Raw genomic sequence first — 12,513 nt, forward strand, 5'->3', positions numbered from 1 at the left:
CAGTGTCTAAAATATAACAGTAAGTGATTACTCTCTCTCGGTTTAGGTACACCTGGCTGACACTATTGCAGTCCTGCTGTAAAGCCTGCTTCAGGTTATGATGATCATTTTTGGTTGAAACATTTCAACAGGTGTTGATTCAACTGTGTGATCATTTTGGATGGTGTCATTTGTTCTGCTGTTGAAATGTATTTAAATTATTTTGACAGGTGTTTCTTTTATTCTGTCCACCTTGTTTATAGCAAACAAGGCAGGCTAAACAACAGAAACAACTCTTTGTAATGAAATAATATTATAACCCTGTGACCGTTATGTCGAGTATGTACATAAATGTATATGTGTAAATATGTCCTTCTACACAGGTTTTAAACCCATTCCTGTAATAATTCTTTATTGATCAATTCACCTTTGTCATGGTTGGTCAGTGCATACATGTGTATGTTATTCTATGCTCCGGCAATGATAAACTTGTAAAGGCCTTCATCAGATTTCAAAACATTGTGGATGGTCTTTTATTTCTCCCTGTTCTCAGCACTGCACATCTTTGTCCTCCACTGTCAAATCAGCGTCACATACTAACTGTAAACAGACGTGTTCATTGCACAACAATTAACTGTCAGGGTCTGAACTGATGAAGCCTCTTAGATTAGAGGCAAAATTTAGTTTGAGTATCTCAAACCAAGTACGTGATTTTCAAACAAGCAAGTACTGTACTTAAGTAACATTTTGAGGTACTTTACTTTCTATTTTATGCTTCACTACATTTTGGAAGCCAATATTTGTTTGACAATATTAGTTACTTTGCAGATTCAGATTATAAAGAGAAAATACAATTCAACTCAAAATAAATCATGATACATTTTTATAGATTAAGCAACATATGATTAAATAAAGTGATTCAGCTTAGCTTCACATGTACCAGCTACATTAGAGATGCATACTCATTAATACATCACTAATTTAATCATAAACAAAATAATACATTTACATATTATTCTGAAAAGGGCCATTCGGCATCTATCTATCTATCTATCTATCTATCTATCTATTATTATTCATTATTGTTGTTGTTATTCATAAATGCAATATGAGACAGAGATATTTAGGTTTATTTCATAAATGTGGATTTACTGACTGATTAAGAGGAATGACTCATCATACTAATAAAAAATATAAAACACAGATTATAAAAAACTTATGAAATGAATATGATGCTGAGAAGCTACAAAAAAAAGAAGACATTTCTTTTTGTCAGTGCAGTTGGAGCATATTTCTCTCCACAACAAGAACATTTATATACATATTTTAACAGTGTACTGAGACAGTGAAACATTATAAAAGAACAGGACAGATTTGTGAAAACAGTGAAAAATGCAATTAAATGTCTTTATAGATAGATATCTATTAGTCCTTTCCGAAATTCATTCGTGCCATACAGCAATTGTCAGAACAACAAACGTTTCACAACCACAATCATCTTTGGTATCACAGTTTATTCAGCATTGTAATACTGACAGGCACAAATAAGTTGGTTTGGGGGAACGGCACCCTCCCATCTGCCTGATGGTTACAGCTTGTACACGCTGAACAGGGGATGGATGCAACGTTAAAAATCTACTACTACTAATAACAATATTATTTTTTAGGACTCAGTTCTTCCTCAGGTTTTTTTTCTTTCTTGCTGCCTGAAGTTCATCTTATTGTCTTTCTCCTGCAGCTGGACCCTGAGCTGCTGTTTAACTATTTATAGTTTTTATTTCCTCGTCTTTATCTTACTTGTCCAGATCACTCTGTTCTTCTGGGAGCTGATCTCTTTGTCCATCCACTGCAGACCTATGAGCTGTGTTTTCTTATAGAGGTGTTGTGTTCTCCTGCCTCTATTCATTTGCTGGTGTCCATCTCCCTCTGCTGGACAGGGAGTGTCTTCAAACTCTCCCGTCTGTCCTGCTGTCTGTTTAAGTTTATTCCCTGTCCCTTCTGCAGGGATGTCATTTTTTTGTCTTTCTCCCTCAGTTGGACCTCGATATTCTGGTTTGTTCTCTTGTTGTCCTCCTCCCTCTGCTGGACAAGAAGGTCCTGTTTTCTCTCTGTCTTCTGTATTCTCCACATCCCTCTTTACTTCTCATTTAGGGACTGAGTTGTTGTGTCTTCTTGTGTGGATGCCCCATCCTCCTCTCTGTCTCTGCTGTCAGGACTCTCCTCTTTCTCTTCTACAGTTTGCTGCTCTGTGTGTGTTTCTGTCGTTGGTGGACCTGGAGGTTTTGTTTCCTCAGGTTTTCTCTCTCCTCCTGTCTGGAGTTCAACTTGTTGACTTTCTCCTTCAGCTGGAGCCTGAGCTGCAGTTTCATTACTTGTAGTCTTTGTTTCCTTGTCTTCATCCTTCTTGTCCAAATCACTCTGTTCGTCTGCTCCTGCCAGCTGATCTGTGTTTCCATCCACTGCAGACTGATGTGTTGTGTTTCCTGGTATAGATGTTGTGTTCTCTCCTCCATCTCTCCTGTCTCCATTCTTCTCTTGTTGTCCTCCTCCCTCTGCTGGACAAGAAGGTCCTGTTTTCTCTCTGTCTTCTGTATTCTCCACATCCCTCTTTGCTTGTCCTGCTGGCAGCTCATTTAAAGACTGAGTTATTGTCTTTTCTTTTTGTGATATCCCATCCTCCTCTCTGTCTCTGCTGTCAGGACTCTCCTCTTTCTCTTCTACAGTTTGCTGCTCTGTGTGTGTTTCTGTCGTTGGTGGACCTGGAGGTTTTGTTTCCTCAGGTTTTCTCTCTCCTCCTGTCTGGAGTTCATCTTGTTGTCTTTCTTCTTCAGCTGGACCCTGAGCTGCAGTTTCATTATTTGTAGTCTTTGTTTCCTTGTCTTCATCCTTCTTCTTCAAATCTCTCTGTTCTTCTGCTTCTGGCAGCTGATCTGTGTTTCCATCCGCTGCATTCTCTGTCACTCCAGCTGGGAGATCACCTTTTTGTCTTTCTCTCTCAGTTAGATCCTGAACCTCTGGTTTGTTATTTGTGCATTGTATTTTGTTTTCCTCATATTTCTTTTCGGCACCATTTGTTGTCCCTCCTCCTGCCCTGACCTGCTGCTGTTGTCCTCCTCCATCCATCAGACCCTGACCTCCTGCTTCAGTATTTACAGACTTTGTTTCCTCTCTAATTATTGTCTCTGGGTGTTCTTGCTGTGTCTCTCTCTCTGCTGGACCTGGAGTTTGTGTCTCTCCACTTACTGACTTGGTCTCTTCGTCTCTGTTGTCCAAATCATTCGTTGTCTCTCCTCTTGTCTGGACATCATGTCGTTGTCTTCTGTCCTCCATCACAAACTGAGACAATGTTCCTGCATCTATAGATTGTTTCTCAGTGTCCTCTTGTCCCTGTGGGAGAATATTGTTGGTTTCTCCTTCTGCCCTGAACTTCTCTCTGTTTGTCTCCTCCTCTGTTTGACATAAAAGTCCTGTTTCTTCACTGAAACATTCAGTGTGATTTTCTTCTTCCACCTTGTTCTGATTCTTCACTGTTTCAGTTTTTGCCGTCTCTCTGTGTATCTGTGTTTCTTCATCCTCAGGGAGCTTCTTGGTGTCTGCGTGCAGAAACAACAACAAACAAACTATTCAGTTTTTCCAAAGACAAACAGCACAACAATCATATGATGGAAAAAACGATTACATCTCTCATTTTAACAGATAAATAAATATATATATTCATTATTTATTTCATAACAGTGTATACAAACATTAAATGCACGTCACATATTGCAGATGACCTGACCGTAATCTTTCTGGCTCGGTGTAAAGAAACGGACTGAAAAGATACTGACAGATCAGATGGAAGATATTAGATGAATAAACCAAACAAATGAATCATGTATATAAATATTTGTTTTGTCTGTTGTCCACTTGATGTTTCTTTATATTGATGACTGTATGATGCTGTTAATACTATAGTTTAAGTGAAGATGCATTCAGCATGGGATACCTTTAAGTGAACACTGTGCAGCTATGTATATAGTATATCAATAAGAAACCACAGCTGATCAGGATAACTCTCCTCTGTAACACTAAACTATCTATAACTATATTTACACTGAAGGCCTTAATGCTCAATTCCTATTTATTGCCCAGATCTGATGGTGAGTGTGGAGGTTTTAATTTTACGTTGATTTCAGGTGTCAAAAAATTAACTCATGAACAAATGATAACAAGGACGAGTAGAAAGCAAGTTAACTAACTATCTCCGCTGCTGCCATCCTCCATGTTTGTGTTCACTGTGGCTCCTGCTAGCACATAATTTTGATGACCCTTCATTTTTTCTGATCTGACTGTCCAGAGTGAGGATGAGCATTTCAAGAAATCAAACCTGTATCTGATTTGGACCACATATGAAAGTGTCCAGGATCTGAATGTGTAAAGATGATCATATTCCATGTGACTTGGGCTGTTCACTATGTTTAAAATAATCTGAATTGGATCACTTTGGCCTGCAGCCTGAACACAGCCTAAGGGTTGCATTATCAGATGACTGACTTACTGATTTTGTTTTGTCTCCATTTCCACACAACAAAGGCAACCACAAGAATAAACAGAATGCCAACGATCAAACCGATGATGGTAGAAGCAGACGAACTAGATGAGTCCATGAAGAAATCATCTGAAATGATAAAACAACATGATATTTATTTATTTGTTTAACAGTTTGTGGATCTAAATAGTAATTACGTCATAAATAAGTAAATAATTTCTAACCTGGAACCTGGATGTGAGTCTCTCTGGTCTGGTTGATGTCCTTCTGTTGGACTCTACAGGTGAAGCTGTTGCTGTGTCTCTTCTCCACAGTCACTCTGCTGCTGACAGTATAGAGGTCATCAGGACCTTTGACTGTCTCTGTAGGTCCAGCAGAGAGGAGGTTTCCCTCACCGTCCAGCCAAAACACCTCAGGCTCTGGATACCAGCCTTTAGATTTACAGCCTAGCTCTCCACTGCCGACTTTGGTAATCTCGATGACAATGTCTGCTAATGAGAAAGAAAAAAGCCAGAGAATAATTAGTTTAGTAAACAGTCAGCATATTGACTGTAAGTTTACAAATAAAGGGTATGGTTTAGTTTCCATCAACTGTTTCTGGTGTAAATGGCTATGAGTGTACAGATGTGCTGCATAAAAAACCCTTCCTGTATATGATGATCAACATGCATGTTAACTTACCAACAACAAGCTGAACACTAGATTCTGTATTTAATCCTGGAATGAAACATTTGTATGTTCCCTCATCAGAGAGTTTCACTTTGGAGAGTTTTAGTGATGTCTCTCCATGTTTCAGTCCGTCTATGGACACTGATGTTCTTCCCTTGAAGGCTGGATTTTGATCAACCAGATGGTCTTCACCGAATCGCCTCACATGGACAAATCTGGGGTTCAGGTCAGCTCTCGACCACTCCAGCATCTCACTAAAGGCATCTGTAGCAGGTTTCACATGGCATGGTAAAGTGATGTCGTCACCGACCGTTGCCATTATTGGCTGAGGTTGAACAATCATCTGAGACTGATCTGAGGAAGGAAAAATGGGTTTGTTAAATTCCTGCTATGTGGTGAGAACTGACTAAACTTTATATTTTCTAAAAGACAACATCTCCACAAAGCAGTGCATTGTTTTCCTACATTTTGAATGTAGGGAATGGAATTTGATGTGCAGGGTAATGCTGCGGGGTGGCAATGCCTTTGGTGTGAAGGACCAGGGTTCAATTCCCCACTGTGACACATCCACCAATGTGCCCCTGAGCAAGACACTGTGCAACCTCTGAAATATATAGCAATTGTAAGTCGCTTTAGATAAAAGTGTCAGCTAGATGAAGAAATGTAAATTTAGTTTTCATTCGTTCACTTAAAACCTGATACATGGATTTTATTCAGGGTTGATAAAATACAGAACAAGAATAGATCGATGTGCTTTGAGCTAAATGCTGACAATAAAAAAGTAGATGACAAACTTGTACACTTCCCTCTAACTCAGAAATACATCCCAGATTATCTTGCTCAACATGTTATCTAACTGAACTTTCATGTTCAAACAAGCCATATCAGCCAAACAAACAAGAGAAACATTTTCACTTTCATTTTTACCACAGAGGTTATGTGAGAGTGTGGCACCCTTCACTGTGGCTGAACTGCAACGGCTGAGAAAATCTCTGCATTCAAGACAGCTCTGGTTTGTGACATTAAAATGTCAGTTGTTGCACATAGAGCATGGTGCACTGGAAACTAAACTCAGTACTGAGCAGGAGGAACTCTCAGTGCCAACTTTATGTATTGTACATGCTCACAATGCAGTTACGTATTTGTGGTGCTGTCATTAAGTTAATAACATTTATAGGTGTTATTTTATTTACACTCAGTGGCCACTTTATTTAGTACTGCTGTACATTCTAATGCTTTCCCATAAACCACCTTCACAAAATCATTTATCCAACTGCATGTTTATTACACATTAGATCACAAAGTGGTAGTTTTGTATTCAACTGCATCTTATTGAGAGGTGTTTCTAATGTAATTAGTGTCTAATTTTTCCAACCTATTTATTGTATACAAAGTATTTACTGCAGGGTATTAACTCCAAATCAATTCCACAATAAATTCTACAGTAATGAGCATTTATCAACATATTTATGTATACGTTACCTCCATGAGAGTGCGTCAGGAGAAGAAAAAACAAAGTGTGATGTAAAATCAAACTGCTGACAACAATGCGTTGAGGTTTGAAGGACAGTCTGTCCATCTGGTGAGGCATCATGCAGTGCTGAAAACTGAACTGAAAAACAAAATAAATTCACAAAAAAAGGTAATGAGGACAATGTGTTTTGCTTTTCTGTCCAAATTAACATATTTATCTCTTAAAACGGTCTCAAAAAAGCTCATACCTGCATTGCACCTATATTTTATGTACAATTTTGAGTATATAAGTCCGCCTGCTCGGGCTGTGAAAAATGAGTTGTGTTTGTTATAGGATCACCTGGGATGGCAGGATTGCTTTAATTCCCCAAAAGTTAGAAATTCCTCTAAAATAAGCAGGAAATGTTTAATGGAAAAAATTATTTCTTACCGTTTGCATGTTTTCTCTGGCAGCAAACTACACACAACCAAGTATATCTCCTTTAATCAAACAGACACACTGTATTGGCTCGGTCTTATCTCCTGCAGCCCCAAACAGCCTGGCAGATTCAAGTCTTTATGACCGGTTGTAAAAAGGGTTGAGATATTAATAGTTTTTTATACGCAGAGCTCTAACTATTCAGGAAACTCCTTACATGATATTGTTTTCAGGCTGAAAAAGCCTCTAAAGCAGCAATTCAGGAAAAAATATGTTTATTTGGGGTCAGAATATAAAACTACAGTAGTAATTACTACACAACTACAGCTGACAAAAATAATATTTCAATCTGCTGAATTAAATTGTCAGAACTCTCTGCTGGAGTCTTTGGCTGATCTTTTCAATAAGAGGCTGAACTTTGATCCGGTTGCCTGGTCCCTGATCAACGGCATCATAAACACATAATCACATGTGAAGCCAATGACAACGGGTTCTTTATTGTTCTACTGCATCTCAGAAACATGAGATACTGTAGCTGACTGGTCTGCAGAGGGCAGAGTAGGACTTCTTATTCATTCTCACACTAACTATCTCAAATGGATCAAAAGTTCAAACAGGAAGATTCATGACTCTTTCTTTTTCATGCACTCACTGTATGCAAATGGCTTCTAAACCCTAGGCTGTGGCTCAGGAGGTAGAGTGGGTTGCCCGTTAATTGGTTGGTTGGCGGTTCAATCCCTGGCTCCTCCAGACTGCATGTCAAAGTGCAAAGTGTCCCTGGGCAAGATACTGAACCCTGAGTTGGTGGCTGTGTATGAATGTGTGTGAATGTTAGTTTCTAAGGCTCAGTGAGCGAATGTGTGTGAATGGTGAATGCGATGTAGTGTAAAAGCACTTTGAGTGGTCAAAATATGGAACATTTACATTTACTCTCTCCTGTTGCAAGCTAACATGCTAAACTAAGATAGAGAACATGGTAGACATGATTCCTGCTAATACCATCAGCATGTTACTATTGTCATTACGGGCACTTTTGCACGCTGACATTAGCATTTAGCTTGAAGCACCGCTGTAGCCAAGTCTCACAGAGCTGCTAGCATGGATGTAGACTGATCCAACCTGATCTCACAGAAATAAGTGAATTGAACACGACCCCTTAACCCGGTAGGACTGATCGGTATCTTGTCAGTAACCTACATATTCCTGTATGATGTGGAATGTTGCTGATGTGCACATCGCCCTATCTCTTTCCCTTTCGCCACCAGCACAAAGACCAAGAATGGGGTTTTACATCATAATCAGCCTTTAGTCTTCTGTTGGTCAAGGGTGTTGTCAGCAGTTTGGGCAAGAATGACCTACAGGCAAAGCAAGACCCTGTATACTCAGGCATATATGTAGCCTACATCACTCTGCATACATCTGTACCTCCCATGATGGTGATTCTTAGGGGCCAAAGTATTACATGAGAGCATGTGACTATGCTTGGCGCCAAAATAATGCCTTTAAGGAAAAAGCCAAGTTGCAGCTGCAACTTGCAGAAATCAAAGTCGTCGTCTAAAGTCTAAAGCTGCTTTTGTCCAAATCTAAGATAATTTATTGTTCTCAAGAACATCTGCCTCACAGAAGTGTGTGTAAGGCTAAAGTGTGCTCAACACCAGAAATAATCTGTAGAGGAAGAGGAAGTTCTCAACTACACGATAGGCAAGTGTATTTAGCTTCAGTCTGTTGCTCAGACAGTCAGCAGCAGACACCATGGAGGTTACAGCTCTCTGCATAAGACTGTGTGAGTAATCAGTCTGTCTTCTATTTCCTGTGTCTCCTTTATGAATAACAGTAAACAATATAAATATAAAACTTGTAGCAACATATGATTGGATCTAACAATTTTTCAGAGAAATAGATAAATGATTAAGTTGAACAAATCTCTTTTATTGTGTGGTGTCTGGATCTATCTGTTTATGAACTTGTGGTATTAAGTTCCTCTGTAAGTCTAAGAAACATATATACACTGACATCTGAACTTCACCCACCAGCAATCTATATGCGATTCAATGCGTTCTCATCTCAGTGCTCACCGACGCTTTAAGACAGCGTGAAATTGTGTCAGATGTTTTCTATGGAGGCTATATGCCAAATTATAGTTATATAATATTATATATAGTAATTTAATAAAACCCATAAGAATTTTAAAGTATCTAAAGTTATCACTTGTTGTAATTGGAATTTCATTTGTTCAGCAGCTGTGCAATATTTTTATTTTATCAATCTTTAACATTTCAAGCAGGTTATAAAATAAGTAAAGATGTCTCTACAATGATTATATAAGTTTTAGTGATTAAATTAAGTGATACAGAACTCTCATCTTGTGTCTCTCTAGTGATGACTGTGTTGGTGCTGCTGGTTGCACAAGTTCAGACATCTGGTAGGTAGCATTTAGAGAATCAGTGTCATGAGATACAAAAATTTATTGGTGTTTAAACTGGTTTCCTAGCCCTATAACACTCAAACTTCAATGCTAACGCTAAAGCCAGCTTGATCTAAGCCTAACAGCTGAAAAACAGAGATACCAATCGATTTGTGCTTTAGATACTTATAAGTCTTCTGCTTAAAAAAATCAGAGCACCAAGGAACCCACTATTATGCTGACAACTCTCATTTTCAATGGATCTGTATTATTTTTTGGGATTTATTATTTGACCTATTGTTGATGACATGTATAGCTAAACAGCTACTGGGCTATGATCCCTGCCAAAATGCTTCTGAGAGCAGGCACTGTGACTGAACAGTGTGCTACTTTCCACTGTGTAGGGAAGGTAACTAAATTATCTTTGTTAGTATGCACCTTGTTAATTTATGTTATTCTCTGTTTCTCTGTCTCAGAAGCGGCTTTTCGTATCGTTCCAAACAGACTGCAGCTCTTTGAATATGAGTCTGTCCAGTTTACCTGTGAGGGGTTTAATGTCTCATCTGGATGGAAAGTGTGGAACATCAAGGGATTCATAAAAAAATGTTCAAATGGCACAGTGACAACAACTGTGAGCTGCACCATTGACTATGCCTTTGTATCAGACAGTGGAGAATACTGGTGTGAAGGTGAAGGAGGAGAGAGAAGCAACACTGTCAACATCACTGTCACTGGTACACTGACTTCAACTATATCGCTTAAATATATTAAATGTTAACCTATGCCTCTCATTCTTTATTTTGAAATTAAACCGTTTGTTGCACTTCTGCTTCTAAACATTTTGTGATGTGGATCAGCTGGTTCTGTGATCCTGGAGAGTCCTGTCCTTCCAGTGATGGAGAGAGAAGCTGTCACTCTGAGCTGCAGAAACAAAAAGACGTCCACCAACATCACTGCAGACTTCTATAAAGATGGCCTCCACATCAGGACCAGTTCCACAGGAGAGATGACCATCCACAATGTTTCCAAGTCTGATGAAGGACTCTACAAGTGCAGCATCTCTGGAGCTGGAGAATCAGCAGAGAGCTGGCTGACTGTCAGTACATGCAATAAAGGAGAAGGCATGTTAATCATCTTTTATTGTTTTTAGAAAGTTAACTCCATGTATAAGTTGCATCTCCAAACCCCTGCAGGGACATAACTTCCAGGCTTTCACACAATCATACAGGTCACTACATTCATGCTGGAATGTTCGATGATCCAGTGAGCAACTAGTTAGCTGTGTGGTAGACTGGCATGTTCAATGCATGCTGGGAAAGGCAACCCTGAACAGGATATGCTGATATAAAAAATAAACCACTGAATATGTGTTTTAGTATCTAACATAAAATACTTTATGCTGTTGTTGAGTCCTGCTCTTCCTGTGATGGAAGGAGCAGCAGCTGTGACTCCTGCGCTGTGGAAAAATTGCAACTTTCTGTGACCTCACAGCTGATTTCTTTAAAGATGGCCGCCCCATCAGGAACAACTCTACAGGAGAGATGACCATCCACAGCAATTCCAAGAATGATGAACGACTCTACAAGTGTAACGTGTTTGGGGCTGGTGAATCACCAAAGAGCTGTCTGGCTCTCAGAGGTGAGACATGTCCTCAGTAAAAATGATATATTACTGTCTGCACACTGAAATCATAAACTTCAGTGAAACAAAGTGGCGACCCAAACACACAATATGCAGAGAGAGCAGGTAACGTAGAAGAAACATGTACTAGGTCATTGATTATAACTTCGGCAAAAGACGAGCAGTCAGAGCAGGCAACCAAAACCAAAAGAGTACAAGCAGGCAGGCAAAAATCCAAAGACGTATAAACTGGTCCGGTATGAGAACGGACAGCATGTTGTACAAACTAGGGTTGGAAAATTGTGAATGATTAGATGATGCCTTAACACATTTTAGTTTGTCTAACAGTCCATAACAAAAAAAACTTTGAAAATGGCTTCAACGATTCATTGATTACAAAAATAACTGATTAATCCACAATGCAATGATCAAGTAATTGTGGTACAAACACTAGTACAAACTACTTCATTCTAAGCTAACTGAGCCCGTTGGTGACAGATAAATGTATGAGTTAAAAAGGTTCTGAAAATGATGAGCCACAAAACCTCCTAAGACAAAATACATCAGGCTGCAAAAGGTGGAAAACTGTGAGTGGATTAAGAAGCATCTGTCTAACTCAGTAATGCATAAAGCTGCCTTTTGTTAAAGAAAGTCCCTTTTGTCATGTTCCTAGCATCATTTTACTACATGCTGCTGTGGATCGTCATCTCTGTCATATTGGTTCTGCAGCTGCTGGTGATGGGACTGCTCTGCTGGAAGAAACAGCTAAGTACTAAAATTATTCACTTTGTGTCATGCACAGTTTATTTTTTCTACTCTATCTGTGTACATTTGCTGCCCGTAACTCACTTTTGTCGAGTTTAAATTATTTTACAAAATCATTCTCTTTAATAACCTACAAGAGTATAATAAACATGTTCCTTTATGTTTCAGTCTTACTTGAGGCAAAGCTGAATGATCCAAACAAGGACATTTACACTGTCATCAAAAAAGTGAAAAAGAAGAAGAAAGGTAATCTTATGCACTTTGAGATAAAGTGCTAATTAAAACAAGCAGCAGTTGCAACTAACACTGCGGTTGTAACCACCTCTGTTTACACATTCATCTCGTCTAAGTAAGTCAGACACTGTGTTTTGTTTTAGACGCTGCAGACGCTGCTGATAATTTGAGCCTCTGCCTCGACACAAACCACAGCACAAAACCACGGACAGAAATGGGTAAGATGGGCCCCTCAGCGCCTTCAGCCTGCAGCCCCCCACAGGACCAAAGTAGCATTCTCACATGTTCATATGACGGTTTAACACGCCACAGTATAATGTCATGTTGTAGATGCTGATTTGTGTCTTACTGACTTTGGTGTCTCCTTTTTAAGAGATGGATGAACACCTGCCTCAATCTTCTCACTCCACTTTTATCACT

General features: G+C 39.2%; 4 protein-coding genes and 1 pseudogene across 6 annotated transcripts in view; 1 reads left to right on the forward strand and 4 right to left on the reverse strand.

Annotated features, from left to right (window-relative positions):
* Nucleotides 1–12,513, reverse strand: part of LOC119912524 (trichohyalin-like) — a 729,783-nt gene that overhangs the window by 227,140 nt on the left and 490,130 nt on the right. The gene's annotated exons all lie outside the window — the stretch shown is intronic.
* LOC119912537 overlaps nt 1–12,513 on the reverse strand; it is a 452,474-nt pseudogene that overhangs the window by 99,739 nt on the left and 340,222 nt on the right.
* LOC119912538 (butyrophilin subfamily 1 member A1-like) overlaps nt 1–12,513 on the reverse strand; it is a 166,799-nt gene that overhangs the window by 50,626 nt on the left and 103,660 nt on the right. The window lies entirely within an intron of this gene.
* On the reverse strand, nt 1,097–5,527 carry LOC119912526 (uncharacterized protein DDB_G0283697-like). Its single transcript, XM_038731759.1, has 4 exons — nt 5,192–5,527; nt 4,735–5,001; nt 4,520–4,639; nt 1,097–3,572 (listed from the first exon to the last, which is right to left on the reverse strand). The coding sequence occupies exons 1-4, from the start codon at nt 5,520–5,522 to the stop codon at nt 2,116–2,118; spliced, it is 2,175 nt and encodes a 724-aa protein (XP_038587687.1). The 5' UTR covers nt 5,523–5,527; the 3' UTR covers nt 1,097–2,115.
* On the forward strand, nt 8,784–10,639 carry LOC119912549 (high affinity immunoglobulin gamma Fc receptor I-like). Its single transcript, XM_038731789.1, has 4 exons — nt 8,784–8,853; nt 9,448–9,492; nt 9,951–10,208; nt 10,332–10,639. The coding sequence occupies exons 1-4, from the start codon at nt 8,823–8,825 to the stop codon at nt 10,622–10,624; spliced, it is 627 nt and encodes a 208-aa protein (XP_038587717.1). The 5' UTR covers nt 8,784–8,822; the 3' UTR covers nt 10,625–10,639.

This window comes from Micropterus salmoides, unplaced genomic scaffold (assembly GCF_014851395.1).
Source record: "Micropterus salmoides isolate LMB-PRFRI ecotype aquatic unplaced genomic scaffold, ASM1485139v1 Ms_hic_scaffold_2, whole genome shotgun sequence".
NCBI lineage: Eukaryota > Metazoa > Chordata > Actinopteri > Centrarchiformes > Centrarchidae > Micropterus > Micropterus salmoides.